This window comes from Musa acuminata, chromosome BXJ3-6, assembly GCF_036884655.1.
Source record: "Musa acuminata AAA Group cultivar baxijiao chromosome BXJ3-6, Cavendish_Baxijiao_AAA, whole genome shotgun sequence".
NCBI lineage: Eukaryota > Viridiplantae > Streptophyta > Magnoliopsida > Zingiberales > Musaceae > Musa > Musa acuminata.
Genome location: NC_088354.1, coordinates 15,646,234 through 15,662,957, shown reverse-complemented (window position 1 = coordinate 15,662,957; position 16,724 = coordinate 15,646,234). Strand labels below are relative to the sequence as shown.

Genomic DNA, 16,724 nt, shown 5'->3' with positions numbered 1-16,724 from the left:
AATGAGTGGGTCCATAAGCATGGTCCCGCATTGGACTGTCACAGCCTCCTCCAATCACAGAGCGGATAGTTAACACGGGTAAATCAAAGTGGGCGCGAGGAAAAGCATGCTCGGTGCTTTGATCTTATCATGTCCCTGCGGCTCTCTCAATCAAGGTGTGTGCTGCACGAGCACGCGTCGCGGCCCCACTCGGGTACACGCGCGCCTGCGCCGAACCCCATCATAATCGCCTCCACCTCCGAAGAATCATCGACTCGAAAAGAAGCCATATACCTCTGTCGCACGGCTCGTCGGGCAGACAGCAACAGGCGTTTCGGCACCGGTAATCTCTGCCCCCTTCGGATAGGATCAATTAAAAGGTTGTTCTAATTTGGTCGTGGAAGCCAGTGAAGTAGATAGTTTCGTAGATCTTCAAGATCGAGCTTTGGGTTTCATTTAGCTGTTTAAACTTTGGTTGTTAAAATCGCAACCTAGTTTTTCAAAACAAAAATCGAAATCCTTCGTCTGATCTGGTCACTCAACAGTTCTTTGGTAGGCACATATATATTTATTTATATGCGAGATGGTTGCTTTACAATATTTAGTATCGATTTCTTTCTTATTGTCATCTAATTCAACGTTTTCGTGCTCCCTTAAATGGACGGTTCCTAGGTTATAGATGGCATTAGTATTCGAGAAACCAATAGAACAAATTCTTAACCTACTCATAAATGTATGAATCTTGTACTTTGAACATTAGAGTTTCAATTTGTTGTGGTTAGCTGTATGAACCCTTTTTATCCTTGCACCTCCATCTTGTATCCTTTATGGTACTTTGAACTCGAATCTTAAAATTGCTTCTTGGTGATATAATTAAATATCTGCTGTGATTTTTTCCTTTTCAAAGAACTGATATTGCAATATGTTACTGATTCTAACAATCTTTGGTGACGTAGTTGCATATCTGCTGGCATCTTTCCTTAGAAATTGCAAATCACGATCCGGTACTGATTCTAACATGAGGAACATGCAAAGTGTGACTTTAAAAATGGGAGATGATGACTGAATGTAGATATTGCACCAAATATAACAAACTACTGATCAAGAATTTTGTTCATGAACTCAGATATAGTTATTAAAACAAAAGGATCATGAATGCAAGTTTTTCCTGCAATATGACTGTGATGACCCTCAAGTTTCTATGTTTTTTGGGCCTTTGAAGCCTCCTGCAGATGTAAACCTTAAACCTGCAGCAGCGGATATCTATTTCAAGATATGTATCTTGTAAAATCTGGTTTCTTTTGGCTTTCATCAATGCTATTTTTTGCTGAAACAACCTCAATTGTTGTTGCATGCAATACGTAATGTTGCCAATTCATCAAGGTATATTCTCGTTATTGTTGTTAGTAAAAGTGAAATCATCTATATCTCCTCAGGTCCATCCATGGGTGAACCTGATTTTGTCAATAAAGACAAGCTAATATTGAGGGGCTTACAGTTTCATGGATTTCATGGCGTGAAACCAGAGGAAAAGAAGCTAGGACAAAAGTTTGTGGTTGATGTAGATGCCTGGTTAGACTTAAGCAATGCTGGTAAATCTGATGATATTTCCGACACTGTCAGCTACACCGATATTTATAGGTAATTGTTCCTTTTTCTTTTACCCCTTTCATCTTGACAATGAAAGTTTAGCATTGATGTTGATGCTAGCTTCTATCAATCGGAATGAGACAGTAATTGTTCCAAATTTATATTTTGTTAATTGAATTTTAGCAATAGTAATAGCTATTTTTTATCAGTTGATATTGCATCTTAGTTGTATCTGCAGTTGCTGTTGGCAAAGTTGTTTGTGTTGATTAATAGTGTGTTTGTGTGTTTGTGTGCTTGTCTCTTTTGGTTGTTGTGTGGAATTAGGGTTTTCTATTCTTTATCGACATTAACTTTTCCTTTTTTCCTTTTGTCCTCCTTGTTTGTTCATGTTAACCGGCTTGTTGCCAGCACAGTCTGAACTGTTGACGTCCTGCTTATACTCACCCAATTAAGAAACAATGATCAACTTGTCATTTTTCCAAACATGACAATCCTAAACTTGCACGGTATGGGCATACCGCATTTTTCTAGAGGCCTGCCAATCACATCTTGGTAACATGATTTACTAGCATTTGTGTGTACCAGGACATGCGAGGCCTGCATGCATTTGCACCATCATCAACTCTAGCTTTGCTCTCATCTATCTAAATTGATTTCAGAACATGGTTTGTTGTGCTGATAGACATGTCAGCATGATGTGAAACAAATCAATGCAAGAAGGTACTGCTACGAGCCATGCTGACCTGTGCTAGAGGTGCTGGCATATAGTAAGGTGTAATTCTTAGCTTGTATGGAGTGGCATGCTGAAGAACAATCCTGGTACATAATGATTGGCACAAAAATTCTAAAGGTTTGATGAACTTGAGAAGAGTTAACAAAAATGAAAATGGTAAGTTTGAAACATGAAGCTGGTTTTATCTACTAAGGTTTGAAAAGCCTTAAAAATAGGCTCCCTTTGTATCCTTCACAATGATATAGTTATATGCTCCTACAGGTATCCTGTTACAGAACTTTGTAATGATAATGATAAAAGCTTGTCAATGGCATGTTCCAATTGTTCCTATTCACAATTATTATTAGTGCAGGTTCCTCCAAATTCATTTCCAGGATTTTGGTAATTATAGAAGTAAACAGTTCACAAGGTAACTCCATTTGGTGGAACCACACTTGTATTAAGCATGTAGCACAATCTTACCAAATGTTTCTGGTTCATAGGGCTGACTTCTAGATCAGCAGTTCATCGATCGGATGCATAACAATTATATATATATATATATATATATATATATATATATATATATATATATATATAAAATATGGAACATGCATATATGTGCATGTTCCATGTTTTGTCCATTCTTCCTATAGTTTGCAGCTTATTTATACGAGTGAGGCGGTTCTCTTATTGTCGACTGGAGACTCTGTTCACTAGCAGAAAAGATGACATGTTTCTTTTTACAGTATATTGTTGCTGTCACAGCTTTTCTGATCTCTTTGAAACATCAAGCAATCTTGCCAACTGATTTACAACTGTTAGAAGTTTATATATATATATATATATATATATATATATATATGCATGTTCCATATTTTGTCCGTTCTTCCTAAAGTTTGCGGCTTGTTTATATAAGTGTGGTGGTTGTCTTATTGTCGACTGGACACTCGGTGTTCACTAGCATACAAGATGACATGTTTCCTTTTACAGTATATTGCTGGTGTCACAGCTTTCTGGTCTTTTTGAAACATCAAGCAATCTTGCCAACTGAATTACAATTGTTAGAAGTTTCTCATCTCTGGTTCTACAAAACTAACACTTCAATTGCATGTGATTTTATCACTACTACTGTAGAATAATAATGTTTTCACCATCTTATAGAGTCCATTAACTACTCGTTCTCATGGGTGTGCAGGTTAGTTAAGGAAGTTGTGGAGGGTCCATCTCGAAATCTTTTGGAGTCGGTAGCTCATGTGATCGCAAATACCACATTTCTCAAATTCCCTCAGATATCTGCTGTCAGAGTGATGGTTGGGAAGCCTCACGTTGCTGTCCATGGCACCATCGACTATTTAGGCATCGAAATACTTAGACACAGAGATCAAAATCATGATAAGTGTGAGCCTGAATGAGAGTCTTTCGAGAGCCCGTATTTTTCGCTCAAGTTGAATTCAGCACGAGCTCTTATTTGAGAAATTTTCATGAACATCGAGGTACTTTTTCTCCACACCGGTCAAAGATAATTAATATGCAGTCATTCGGTGAAGGTGTTTACCCTCAAATCTGTCTTTCTTGAGTTTTTTTTAAATAGTACATAATGAAGATGAGATTTGAATCCAAAACTTTTGATAAGTGGGTCTGACACAGATCTATCATATTAATATTTTAAATATAAAAAATATATCGAATAAGGTTTTGAGTCTTAATCCTTGGTAACTGAATTTGATATATCATTATCTAGTTTCTGAGTTCTTAGAAGAGTTTGTCATTTAAATTTCAACTCTGCAGAGGGATTTATGAGTCACATCTCATGTTGTTTCTTTAAGTTCTAGAATTTTTTTTTTTTTTTGCAAGAGTGACATTCTGTACATTGATTCTTCTTAAATCTTTATATTGTATAGATATTTATATAATATAAATGAGGACGAAGGATGAAATATGCCAGTATGGCGATGGCGTGGCTTGTGTCATGCAATGATTTTGCAATATTTAAATTTACTATAGAAAATAAAGGCCTAGTTGACAAATTTATTCAACATATAATATGAGCATCGTATATTTTGGAATTGATTTCCTAATTTATGAAAATTAATTTCGTATTATCCTTTAGATCTTATTAATATTATGATTCTTATATTTAAAAAAAAGTATATTATATTTTTTATAATTTTAAATATAAAATAAATAATCTTATTTATCCTAATATCATCAATAACATGTGACATGACAGGATCCATGTAAGAGTGATGATTAAAAAAATAATTTAATATTTTTTATTTTTTTATTTTTGACATGTTAAAATTATTTTTTTATAAATAAAATCGTTAAAAAGAAAAATATTAAAATTATATTTTTATTCATAATTTTTACATTAACATAATATATGATATCACTTATTATATTTTTTTTCAATACAACTGACGATTATTTATTGTATTAATTAGCCCTAATTCGTGTGTTTTGACCACATGAATAAAACGTGGACTCGAGTCACGGTTACTAATCCTTCTTATTAAAATAAAAAATAATAAATTAAATAAATACTCCGTCCCGAACAAGGTATAATGAAAGCTCATCTACACGCAATGTTTTTCGTACTCGGTTCGCGCGTACTCACGTCCCTTCCTTGCTGGTGAGTGCAGAAAAGCAAGTTGGTGGTCGCGGGACCCGCACTTTCCGTGGTACCAAAATACGTGTCCCCAGTTGAGGTTTATTCTTTTTAGGCCTTGTGGGGATACGGTCACCGTCGGCGAAGCGGTCACCAATCTTCCAGGACAGGGGAGCGGAATGCTTGGTACTTGAAGTTGGGTCTCCAGAAGCCACCGTGTTGACCTCTCTGGGTTTGGAAGACGTCTTCTTTGCCGGCCGAAGACGGGAAGAGGGAGGAAGGTGCTGCTTCTTCCGTTCTTTGTCCTTCCACAGTCAAACAAAGACGCGATCGAGAGATATAGAGAGAGAGAGAGATTGGTACTAGTAGGAGGAGGAGTTTTACGGGGAATCGACAGCTTTATTGTGTTCTTGAAGGTTTTTGAAGCGATCGATCGTTATAGTTTCAGATCTCAAAATCCGACCTTTCGTTGTATATCGAGGAGGCTCTTCCGAGCGTGTCTGTTGGGATGAACAACGTCAACGGTTCCGTGGTCGGTTCCAGCTCCGGATCTGGGGATGGATCAGCTCCCAGGAGGAACTCCAAGCGGCCTAAGTGTAATCCCTTGTCAAGATCGTTTCTTTTCTTTTGTTGTTCTTGGATTCTTCTTGTTTGTTGCGGAAGTTTGATTCTTTTTGGTGCGATGAGGTTTTCCTGGGCTGTTTGCTGTTCATGCGCCTTTAAATATCATTTTTGCCTCTTTCTTGGAATCCATGCCTTCGTTTCTTCATCAGTTGGGTTTTGAGTTGTCAAGATTTCATTTGATTCCTAATTGGTCTGCTGCTTGCGTCGAAAGATCTGTTTGGCCTTTCTAAGAGAGGTATCGGTTTTGTTCATACCTCAATTTCATCTGCCTCCACGGAGCAATGTATTTGCTGAACTGAATGCTGAAATTGTCTCTTATAAGTACGGACATGTCAAAAGCTAATTCTCGCTCGATTGTGTACTCAGATTCAAGGTTTACGCAGCAGGAGCTGCCAGCATGCAAACCTATTCTTACTCCAAAATGGGTAAGACTCAGCAGCTTTTTCCTTCCCGTATTCTTGAAACTCACATCAGAAATCTAGCATATGTACCTTACCATGGTTGCACCATCTTGTGTAGGTGATATCTGTATTCACTCTCATCGGTGTCGTATTTGTTCCGATTGGCGTTGCATCACTAATGGCCTCCAATGATGTATAGTAAACTCTAATTTGCTTCTAAATATCAGGATGGGAATTCCATGGTCTTCTTGTTATGTTGGTTGCCTTTTGTTTCTGAGCATGCATCTTCCTTTGACAGGTTGTCGAGATTGTGGACCGATATGATAATGTCTGCGTGCCTCTGAACATGACTAATGACAAGGTTGCGTATATTCAGAATAATGAAACAGACAAATCCTGCACAAGAATGCTTGAGGTAGTGTGTCCCGTCCTTTATCGAGTTCTTCCTCCGAAAGGTGAAAACAGGAAGAGGACAGAACAGCTTATTGTTCTGACTTGAACCATCAGAGGAGAATTAATCTTAAGGTCATGACATGCAACTTTGTTCTGTTGTAGGTGCCCAAACACATGAGTCAGCCTATTTACGTGTACTATCAACTTGATAACTTCTACCAGAACCATAGGAGGTATGCACCAAGCCACCTTTTAAAGATAAAAAATCTTGTGTTTCTTTCTGTGGATTAACTAGTTAGAATGGTACATTGTCATTGTATGTTGATTGCTCTTTATTGCATATTCAATATCTCATGACAATTTTTATGAACTTTAACTTCCTATATTAATAAGAATGCAGGTACGTGAAGAGCCGAAATGATGCACAATTGAGAAAGAAGAGTCAGGAAAATGAAACAAGTGGCTGTGATCCAGAAAAAAGGACAAAAGATGGTGCTCCAATTGTTCCATGTGGTCTCATAGCATGGAGTTTGTTCAATGACACATATATCTTTGCCATTGGAAACAAAAATTTGACCGTGAACAAGAAGGGGATTTCTTGGAAGAGTGACAGGGATCACAAGTTTGGAAAGGATGTCCTTCCAAAGAACTTCCAAAGTGGCCCTCTTATAGGTGGTGGAAAACTTGACGCTACAAAACCTGTGAGACTTCTCTTTGTGTTTTTTTTGCATAAGTTCAGTTTCTTATCTCTTGGCATAATATGAGCAAATAGTGATAGCTATAACAGTGCCATGGTAATGTGATTAGTTTGATTTAGTTCAAGTACCTGAATTTGTTCATTCTCTCTATATTAGACCAATTTGACCTTTTTCTTCCATGACTTGGAGGGTGAATAATAAGAATGTTTCACTTATTCAGTAATTTTCTTTTGTTCCTCAGAAATTCATTCACCCCAATGTTTTTCCTCTACCAAGAGAAACAGCTTCTAATTGTTTGCTCTGATTCTTGCTTCTACTCTCGATCTGTTAAGTGAAATTATAGTGTCAGATTTCCCTAATAGATAGGTTTTTCTATATAGTTGCCTCTGCAAACATAGATATCTTGAGAAATTCGTGTAACTGAGTGCTATATTGATATGCTCTGCTTTTCATGTGAACAGTTAAGTGAGCAGGAAGACCTCATTGTCTGGATGCGCACTGCTGCTCTTCCAACATTTAGGAAATTGTATGGGAAGATTGAGCAGGATCTGAATGCGGGTGATGTCATTACTGTTACATTAGAGAACAATTACAACACATACAGTTTCAGTGGCAAGAAGAAATTGGTGCTTTCCACATCAAGTTGGCTTGGTGGAAAAAATGACTTTCTTGGCATTGCTTATCTGGCTGTTGGAGGGTTATGCTTCTTTTTAGCTGTGGCCTTCACTATCGTGTATTTGGTAAAACCTAGGTAAGTACTACTGTATTTATCTACTGAGCAAAACTGATAATGCCATGACTGGATCAAGGAGGTTGAAGTGGACTTATTTCAGTGCTGGAAACTAGGAAGCTAGTTAAAGCGAAATTTATCTGTCACTCTCTGTCTATGTGCAGTTTAGTTGTGTAACCCAACCTTGATGGTTTTGTCTATGCGTTTGCTTTATCTTTAGGATAGTAAATATCTCCTGAGTAAATTACTGACATGGTTATATGATAAAGGAAACTGAAAATTTACAATGTGTACTGATTTTGTTTCTTCAAGTGATAAGGTACTACAGTTCTTGAGTCATACCCTCTACATTGTCAATTTTATCATTTGAGATACATCTTTTGAGCCTTCTTCAATTTAATTTATCATTGACAGTAATTGGTAGATTATAATAACAGGAACTAGAGTAATCTAAGACACTGTCTAGTGGGAGACATACAATGGGAGATAACTAGCTCATTTAGAAATCCATCTTACACTTCATTCCGCCTTTGTTAAGTGTGGTTGAAACCAGTGATTTGAATATCGTACCGTACCGTCCGGTACGGGCAGTACGTACTAATCTGTCAACTGACCGACTCACAAACCGTCCGCTATCGGGCGGTATCAGGTATTTGGCTTGGGATCTGATGTACAAGAGGAGGAGCACAACAGCGAGGAAGACAAGGCTGCGATGCTCGGTCTAGCATCTCGGAGAAGGGAGTTGGACTTGGTGGGTGACACAAAGAAGGGCTCCATCGGGCGGAACACAGCAGGGGGCGGGTCCTCGTCGTACCTCCTCATGTGTGTAGAGGGAGTGGAACTTCTCGTAGAGGAAGCAGTCGTCGTCGGATGGGGTGGTCGAGGGATAGTGGCCGCTGTGGTCGGGGAGGTTGCAGTTGACGATGAAGGAAGGGGTCCTGGGATACTTGCACGCCGACAACAGCCAATTGGTGGCCGTCGGTTTTGGGGAATTCAGTGTGTGTAGATGAGACAGGTTTGGTAAAGGCGATGATCGTTCTTCCTCATTGCTTTTGGATTTTGGATGCTGGGGTTTGGTAAAGGCTTGCATGACTTTATCAGGGGAGGCGGCCGACAGTAATACTGCTCGATACGCCATGGTGTACCACTCGGTACACCTTGGCATATTGCTCGGTACGCTGCATCATACCGTACCGAGCAAACACCGGTATGGTGGAAGATTAAAAACCTATACAAGCTAAAATAGGTTGACCATCTTAAAGTAAGTTATGGAGGGCGGGTGCATAGCTACTTTTAGTTTTTCCTTTAGTTATCAGTTTCTGCTTATTGGTATCATAGATTTATACCATCTGTGGTTGGGGAAAAGCTGATTGTTACTGTCAAATTGATGTTCACTTATGTCCTCTTAGAAATAATGAAATGTTGGAAAGTCTATGGTCCTACCAAACCTCTTATAAACTGTAGATATATGTTTTCCTGTTGACTTATCTTCCTTGCAAAAGATACTTGCAAATCGATCAGAGTGGCTAAATCTATTTGGAAGATGGGATTAGTTGTATCCAGTAATCTAACAAATAAAGCTCCTCTATGATGACAAATTTAGTTTTAGTTGTTCTTATTTATAAGCAATTTTTCAAATTTTTTGGTAAGGTAATATTAAAATGTTGAAATAGCTTAATATGCTTTAATTTTGTTTAACATATATGGTAACTACCATTATGCAAATAATAATTCATCCTAGGTGTTTTTAGAGCTTCCACCATGTTGCTATGTTTCTTCTGTTCGTGTGATGGCTTGACACTTTTGCTAAGTGTCATTGTTTGCAGAATATGAATATACTTATGAGATATCATAGACTCTCTGTATTTATAGTGAAAAGAATGTGGAGTATTCAGTTTATCTTTAATGACAATGCAAAAAGTATGGACTTTTCTAACCGAAGGATGCACTTATTGGGCCTGTTAAAGATAGTGTTTTGCACTTTTAGATTGGTGAACTGCAACATCATGTTCTATTGGTAGCAATCCATGTTCTTTTGGTCGACTTCAGTTCCTTCAAATTTATTTCATGCCAAAACATTTCATGTGTTTGTTTGTACTGTTATGAAACTAGAGCATGCAGCATAATTTATTTAGTCGGACTGCATAGGAATGAACCAGATTGGTTTTTTTATGGTTTGGCAGAATCAATACTAGTCTAGACAACTTAGTCCACATTGGCATGTTGAGCCAGCATTAGTGCCTGGGAAGGCTTTAAAAGTTGTCTTCCGGTTGTTGAGTGGAAATTAATGTATGTGCTACTAGCAACAAATGAAAAGTAAAAAGTGAAAAGAAGAGTAGGTGATATCTGGTCTGGTTAAGTACTTAGTCCACATTGGCATGTTGAGCCAGCATTAGTGCCTGGGAAGGCTTTAAAAGTTGTCTTCCAGTTGTTGAGTGGAAATTAATGTATGTGCTACTAGCAACAAATGAAAAGTAAAAAGGAAAAAGAAGAGTAGGTGATATCTGGTCTGGTTAAGTACATCCTCCTTCGTTGGAAAATACTAAGCATGCCCTAATATGTTTTATTCTATATCTGGTTTTTACATTACATGGATGTACTGTAGATTTGAGACCTTTTTTTTATTCTTCAGGCATATTTTCACCCTTTTCTTAAACATGTATTTTTTTTCTTGGCCATGTGCATAAGTTTTCAGTTTCTATATCTTCATTGTGTTTTCCAGTTTTATCTGTCATACCTATATCTTAGTTGCTTGTGTCAGTAATTCAAAGATCAATTTAGAAGAGGCTAGCATCGCAGCACCATCCATATCCATGATAAAACCTTAACCAGTTACACTTGAGTTGTATGATATTGTGTCAGATGCATGCTGGATGTATGAAACCTACAAATGATCTGAAATGTGCATGTTCTTGGTGATCGATAAAACATCTTAGCTGGTATGTGGGTGTAGATCCAGCTGCTACTCATAAATGCTTTACTCAGGGAACAGAACAATAATCTTGATTCTAATATCCTTCATGTGTTCATTTCTTGTTATCTACATATGATACCCTCTTATACATATCATTCTTGTTACTAATACAAAACGGTAAACCCTACCTTAGTTCTTAGTAGCGTTAACCACTTTGTGTATCCATTGCAGGAAGCTTGGTGATCCTTCATACTTGTCATGGAATAGAAATCCTGCCGGCCACTAAGCTTTCAGGGCTCGTCAAATTATATGACATCCTGCATCTTTTGTCTCCGTGTTTAAGTCACATGTCATCAACTGTCAGGAGCAAGATTTTGTGCGGAAATCATAAGTGACTCAATGCATGTATCATTAACTAAAGTAACTATTCCATTCTTTTAGTTCTGTGATCATCATTCTGTATGTTGGCATGCTCGTACTGCCAACCCTTCCATTGTGTGGGTTGTGTGAAAACTATGTCTTGGGGTGTAACAACAACATTATCTCTTTCTTATTTTTTCGTTATATCAGGAAAATTCCTTCATATTTAGTGATGATGATACTTTCATAAGAGGTTGACAGTTGACCAATATATATATATATATATATATAATGTGCATAGGGTGAATTTTTTTAAATTTTTTTTCTTGTTGGGTATTTCTCATATGGTATCTCTTTTTTTATTTTTCCCAACTAGTCATTTCTTATTTCTAATGTTTCAAAAATATCTCTTCAAAAGTTGTCATGGATTTTTGCCCATTTCTTATGATATGTTTTTTCATCCATTTTATGAGTCACCCTACATATGGTGGATCGATCCAACTGTTTATTAATGTTTTGTAGGTTTTTATTTATAGAAATATTGTTAGACTAATTAAAAAAAATACAGTAAAGGTAGTTGAAAAACATTGTATAGTTCAATATGATCTATATATTGATGTCAGTATATACACATTAAATCTTGACACAGGTTGTGGATTAAATTTAAATTGTTTTACCAGAGTAAAGGATAAGGGTAGTTCAATAATATTGTAAATATCATATTTTTGATCGAACACAGTCAATCATATATTATGTTTTAGCATAGAAAATAGTAAACCATAGTATAGTATTTACACTCTTACAATGTCAACCATAGTAAAATAAAGTGATATGTCATGCGTAAAAAGAATCTAAGACTAGTTTCTAAAAATTAAAACATCACTGTGTTTTTATAAAGTCTTTACATTGTTTTCATTCATTCCGTATTTAGAAAATGGATAATATAAAAATATTGTGAAGCCTTTATTTCTATCATTCTTTCATTCATTCCGATACTTATATCATATGCACAATTGAATTGCACTAAGACATCATTTGCATCATTCATTCCAAAAAAAGTGATTAAAAGATTTCGATACGATATTTTTCTAAAGTCTTCACAGTGTTTTTATTCGATATTTAGAAAAATACTATTAAAGATAACATAAAAAATATTGTAAAGTCTTTAATTTTATCATTCTTTTATTCGTTGCAGCGCATACCAAATACACAATTGAATAATAAATTCTAAAAAAATGATTAAAAGATATCATTATAATATTTTTATCAAGTCTTTACGGTGTTTTCATTCATTCGTGTTCAAAAAATATTATAACACGAACATAAAAACACTATAAAGACTTCTTTTCGGTAATTCTTTCATTTATTATGCCACATATCATCTAAATAATTATAATATAACATTAGGACTTCGTACGAGTTATCGTTGTAGCATTTTTATTGGTAATTAAAAAAATATTATAAAGTTAGTTAACAATAAAACACTATAAATCGGCTCGTAAAATAGGTTGAGTATTCGTTAAAAAAATATGATGTTTATAGTATTTTTTAACTATCTTTACAGTGTTCATGTGACGTCGATAAAAATATATTATTAGAAATTGGATCAGTATACTTCAGTTTAAATTTAACCCACAACATGTTAAGATTTAATGTGAATATTTTTAAGTAAAATGACATCAATATATAGTTCCTTAAGAAGAATTATACAGTGTTTTTGAACAAGACTTGTAATATTTTTTAACTAGTCTTGTAGTATTCTTTTTTTTTTTTATAAAAATGCACAATATATTGTAAATAGTTTGACTGTTCCACCCTATGCACCACTCCATAGGGTGGCTTATAAAATGAGTGAAAAAACACATGATAATTTTGGAGGGGTATTTTTGAGACATTAGAAATATAGGGTGACTAGTAGGAAAAATGAAAAGAAGATACAATCTAAGATATATATATATATATATATATATACATATATATATATATATACATATACATATACATATATATAACATATTATATTTATAATTTGTTATATGTTTTCTATCATTATATAAATGATCACCCAATTATGTCATTGTTTCTCCACTTCACCACTGATTTAGCAAAAAGAAAAAGAGAGAACACTTATTAAACTTAATGATGTGCATTCAAGTAAAATCATTTGGAACTTTTTGTGAATAGAAGATATTTTTTTATATAATTTTCTTATATTGATTACAGAATCTTTTTCCGACAAAGACGGGACAAACAATTGTTCGGCATCAAACTCGTGGGTGGACATGAGCATGTGATTGGGTCCCACCATCTCCCTGAGGCGGAAGGCTGTCTCGTGCGTCGGTTGAGACAGGGGGAGCGTCGAGCCGAAACTGCCACAGATCTGCTGTGGGTCCCGAATCGGATGGGTTGAATCTTTGCGGTTCATTTGGTCGACCTGTCCATCGCTACCGTCGAAAGGGACGGTGGTGGTATGATGAGCTCGAAGCGCACCGTAACTAAAACAGCATCAAATACGGTGACCACTAAAGGGCTCATTTAGCGCGCGCAACCCGACCCGTTCCGCCTCCTATCTCCCTAATCGATCCGCGGTCTCCGGTTCTCTCGCTCCGTCTGCGTCGCCTGCGATTCTGCCTCCGCGGTAAGGTTGTTCGCTGGTCGCAAATTTCCCTTGCGCAGTTCATGGGTTTCCTTGCTGGATCGTCGATCGCTTCTTGGGGTTTTTTTTTTTTCGTTGCTCTTTCGGTTTCAATCGGTGCTGCTTGTAATCTGCCTGGAACGCTCGTTCGTTAGATTACCGTATGCGTATTGGTTTGTTGTAAGTATGATCGACGGAAGGTAGACGTAATATTAGGTATCTAATCACCAAAAACCTTCGCGTTTTGGGATCTAATTTTGGGAGCAGTTGGTGGAGAGTCATAAAAGACTGGAATCTTTCTTTTCTTTTTCGATCAGTAGGTTTTTTGAACAATTCAAAGTTTATTTTGGTGGAGTTGATCGTCCGTTTAGGTAATTGAAATTTGTTTATGTAGCTAGATGTGATTATCTTTATTGACCTTATCATCGCAAGAGAATTGTAGCAAGTTCTTTGTTCTTCAATATATCAATGGTTTCATGGATACTGATTTCAGAAGGTGAATGCTGAAAGAGTACTGTTTAGGTCGAACAATCATTTCGTTTGTATGCACTCCGTTATTCTTAAGCATACTGTCTCCATGTCAACCATCACAAAGCTCAAAGCTTTTTTGGCCAAATATCTCATAAGTTGATGTTTCCAGTATCCTGGCTGTCAGTCACCATGCTGGTGAGGTTTTGTAACCATGACATACGTACACCATTTTGATAAAATTAGGAAATGTGATGACTGCATTCGACATAGTGGTGCAGTATCGTTGCCCATAGAAGCTCCTGCATGTCCTGGTGGGTTCACAAAAATATGGGGCAGCACATTAAACCCTACTGTAAAGCTATAATTTTAAATATTGATTGGGCCCATTAATACATAGCCATATGACATGCTAAAACCACAGGCCAAGTGAACACTCGAATGCCCACATTTCTCATATCCAGTTTTTCTATGCTTAATCTTTCTAAACTAATAATACAAGACATTGATAAAGCTAGAATTTTTTATGCATCTTTCTTTGTTAATAAGGTGAAATATTCAGTTTTGACTAATTTACCAAAAACGAATGACAACAATACTGCTATTTATTTGCAATTTGATGTGATGCTATGGAAAATTAATCTTCCATTTTTATTTTTTGTGAAATTGCAGAGTAGTAGGTATTGATGTCAAGGGTGATCAAGAAGTTCTTTGTTACATCCATGATCATGTGGATAGCTCCAGTGGCTATATTATATGGATTTAACAATCATATATTTCCTGGTATATACTTGTACCGTTAGCATTCAACACTATGAAGGCTCACCAACAATTTAGAGAGGCATAGACTCGATGTTGGAAATGATGTTTCACTTGTATTTTTAAGCTTGTCTTCAAGTTTCACTTTCCTAATTGTGAAATTATAACTGTCTACCCATTTTCTCTTGATTATCGTTCTTATGAAATTTTATTCCCTGCCAAGGTTCCCTGAGTTTCATATTTTAACTAGTGTACATCATTTCATTGATTGTCATCTATTTTGTAGTCATGCCAACTTAAACATTGAAGGAATGAATGACTCAAGTTTTGTTCTTTCTATTACAAACCAGATTCACATTATGCTGGATTAGCTTTCTGCATTGCGTGTTAGTTACTTTTCTGCATAGCAATATACTAGGAAGCTTTAAATAACTCACCCGGGTGCAGCTCTGGAAGGAAAGTGTAAGCTTGAATTAATTTTATTTCATTGCGTATCGTGTTAACTGCAACATGCCTCTAAAATGTGGCACTGGCACTTCAAATCATTTCTATATCTGGGGTGATACTCTGGTAACTACAAGTGTCTCTAATGCATTGATTAACTAAGAAATCTCAATTCTTTTTCCAGCCACAAATTCTTGGTAGGTTCAAAAAATAAATATCATCTAATAATGGATCAAGTCTTTTCAAAAAAAAAAAAAAAGTCATCTGAAAGCTTGCTGGATGGACTCGATGGATGATGGAAACCAAGATTCTTGTTTGAAGCCAAATGTTTCTCGAAGAGAATCACTAGTTAATCAGTAGATAGCTATAATTAAAGCCTTCATTTAAGTAAAGAGACCTTGGGTTAACTTTTCATGGTGTCGTTTATCACTATGTTCTTGGATTTTTGGATCTTGGCTTTCCAATTAATAATACCTAATAGTATAGTACAATTTGATTGCAAGGTAAATGAAGGCAATAACATTTGTTCTATCAGGTTGTTATGTTTTACTTCAAATTTCATAAAGCATGTGAATCAGATCTGTTCTTCACTAGGTTTGATGCAATGCCATGAGTTGTTGTCTCCAGCAGTTTGTGGAAACTGAAAAAGCATATCACTTTTACTAGTGACTTCTTTTTGTTTTAGTTGTGACATTTCATTTAATTTTTCATGGTGTTAATTCTTTTTCTCTTTTACTGTCTCTTTTGTCCAAACTTTTAATTGCAGATCTGATAGAGTTTTCCTGATAAGAAAGAAAAAGGATATTGTTTTTTTTCCTTGTCTCATTCTTTTTTTTAATACCTGTTTCTTTTGGTCAACAAACCTCTTAATTGCCATACCAAGTTGAGATGATTGTTCTTTTAATGAACAGGTACAGGTCAGCTTTCATCTTCAAGCCAAACACTTGTAAGTGGATTTCTTGCTGTTATTTCGGTGAATCTGGTGATTGCGCTATACATTATCATGGCCATGAAGGAGACGGGTAGCAGTGAACACCAACCAGATGCTGCCTTTCTAGCAGAGGCTAATGCTAGCATTAAGCAACCATCAAACATGACAACCAACGATGATACCCAGGCTCGGGAAAAAGTGGAATAAGCATTCATTGTTTGTTTTAGATGCTTCTGTAACCATTTATGTTGTCAAGTTTGTGTAAGATGACGAAGCAGCACTTGGAGTTGTTTTTCTTTTACCTTCCATTGGATCGTTGTAATATAAATAATGATGCTGAGTTGTGTTTTGAACGAACAAGAAAAAGACTCCATATTTGTGATGTTCTTATGCGACCCAACAAGAAGTTTAATGCAAAGATGTGGCAGCTGTTTGATCCTTGGAAGAACAAACGACACAACAGCGTGCTCGACAT

The 16,724-nt window shown here is 36.2% G+C and overlaps 3 protein-coding genes across 4 annotated transcripts; all 3 read left to right on the top strand.

Annotated features, from left to right (window-relative positions):
- The first annotated feature begins 69 nt into the window (after nucleotides 1–69).
- On the top strand, nucleotides 70–3,830 carry LOC135639869 (dihydroneopterin aldolase 2-like). The gene is made up of 3 exons (XM_065153849.1): nucleotides 70–322; nucleotides 1,416–1,620; nucleotides 3,480–3,830. The coding sequence occupies exons 1-3, from the start codon at nucleotides 130–132 to the stop codon at nucleotides 3,694–3,696; spliced, it is 615 nt and encodes a 204-aa protein (XP_065009921.1). The 5' UTR covers nucleotides 70–129; the 3' UTR covers nucleotides 3,697–3,830.
- Nucleotides 3,831–5,028: 1,198 nt separating this feature from the next.
- On the top strand, nucleotides 5,029–11,235 carry LOC103988563 (ALA-interacting subunit 1). The gene is made up of 8 exons (XM_009407138.2): nucleotides 5,029–5,488; nucleotides 5,883–5,941; nucleotides 6,036–6,110; nucleotides 6,216–6,332; nucleotides 6,473–6,543; nucleotides 6,711–7,011; nucleotides 7,470–7,759; nucleotides 10,884–11,235. The coding sequence occupies exons 1-8, from the start codon at nucleotides 5,401–5,403 to the stop codon at nucleotides 10,936–10,938; spliced, it is 1,056 nt and encodes a 351-aa protein (XP_009405413.2). The 5' UTR covers nucleotides 5,029–5,400; the 3' UTR covers nucleotides 10,939–11,235.
- Nucleotides 11,236–13,417: 2,182 nt separating this feature from the next.
- LOC103988562 (uncharacterized) lies at nucleotides 13,418–16,631 on the top strand. 2 transcript variants are annotated; one of them, XM_009407137.3, is made up of 3 exons: nucleotides 13,418–13,655; nucleotides 14,788–14,898; nucleotides 16,230–16,631. In XM_009407137.3, the coding sequence occupies exons 2-3, from the start codon at nucleotides 14,802–14,804 to the stop codon at nucleotides 16,454–16,456; spliced, it is 324 nt and encodes a 107-aa protein (XP_009405412.1). In that variant the 5' UTR covers nucleotides 13,418–13,655; nucleotides 14,788–14,801; the 3' UTR covers nucleotides 16,457–16,631. The 2 variants fall into 2 exon arrangements, with proteins under 2 accessions (XP_009405412.1, XP_009405411.1); XM_009407136.3 differs by having other exon boundaries at nucleotides 13,430–13,650.
- Nucleotides 16,632–16,724: the final 93 nt, after the last annotated feature.

Coding starts and splice junctions, on each gene's coding strand:
- LOC135639869 (XM_065153849.1), top strand. CDS start 130: ATGTCCCTGCGGCTCTCTCAATCAAGGTGTGTGCTGCACGAGCACGCG. Junction 323..1,415: donor CAACAGGCGTTTCGGCACCG/GTAATCTCTGCC, acceptor ATATCTCCTCAG/GTCCATCCATGGGTGAACCT. Junction 1,621..3,479: donor AGCTACACCGATATTTATAG/GTAATTGTTCCT, acceptor ATGGGTGTGCAG/GTTAGTTAAGGAAGTTGTGG.
- LOC103988563 (XM_009407138.2), top strand. CDS start 5,401: ATGAACAACGTCAACGGTTCCGTGGTCGGTTCCAGCTCCGGATCTGGG. Junction 6,333..6,472: donor CCTGCACAAGAATGCTTGAG/GTAGTGTGTCCC, acceptor GTTCTGTTGTAG/GTGCCCAAACACATGAGTCA. Junction 6,544..6,710: donor TTCTACCAGAACCATAGGAG/GTATGCACCAAG, acceptor ATAAGAATGCAG/GTACGTGAAGAGCCGAAATG.
- LOC103988562 (XM_009407137.3), top strand. CDS start 14,802: ATGTCAAGGGTGATCAAGAAGTTCTTTGTTACATCCATGATCATGTGG. Junction 14,899..16,229: donor TAACAATCATATATTTCCTG/GTATATACTTGT, acceptor TTTAATGAACAG/GTACAGGTCAGCTTTCATCT.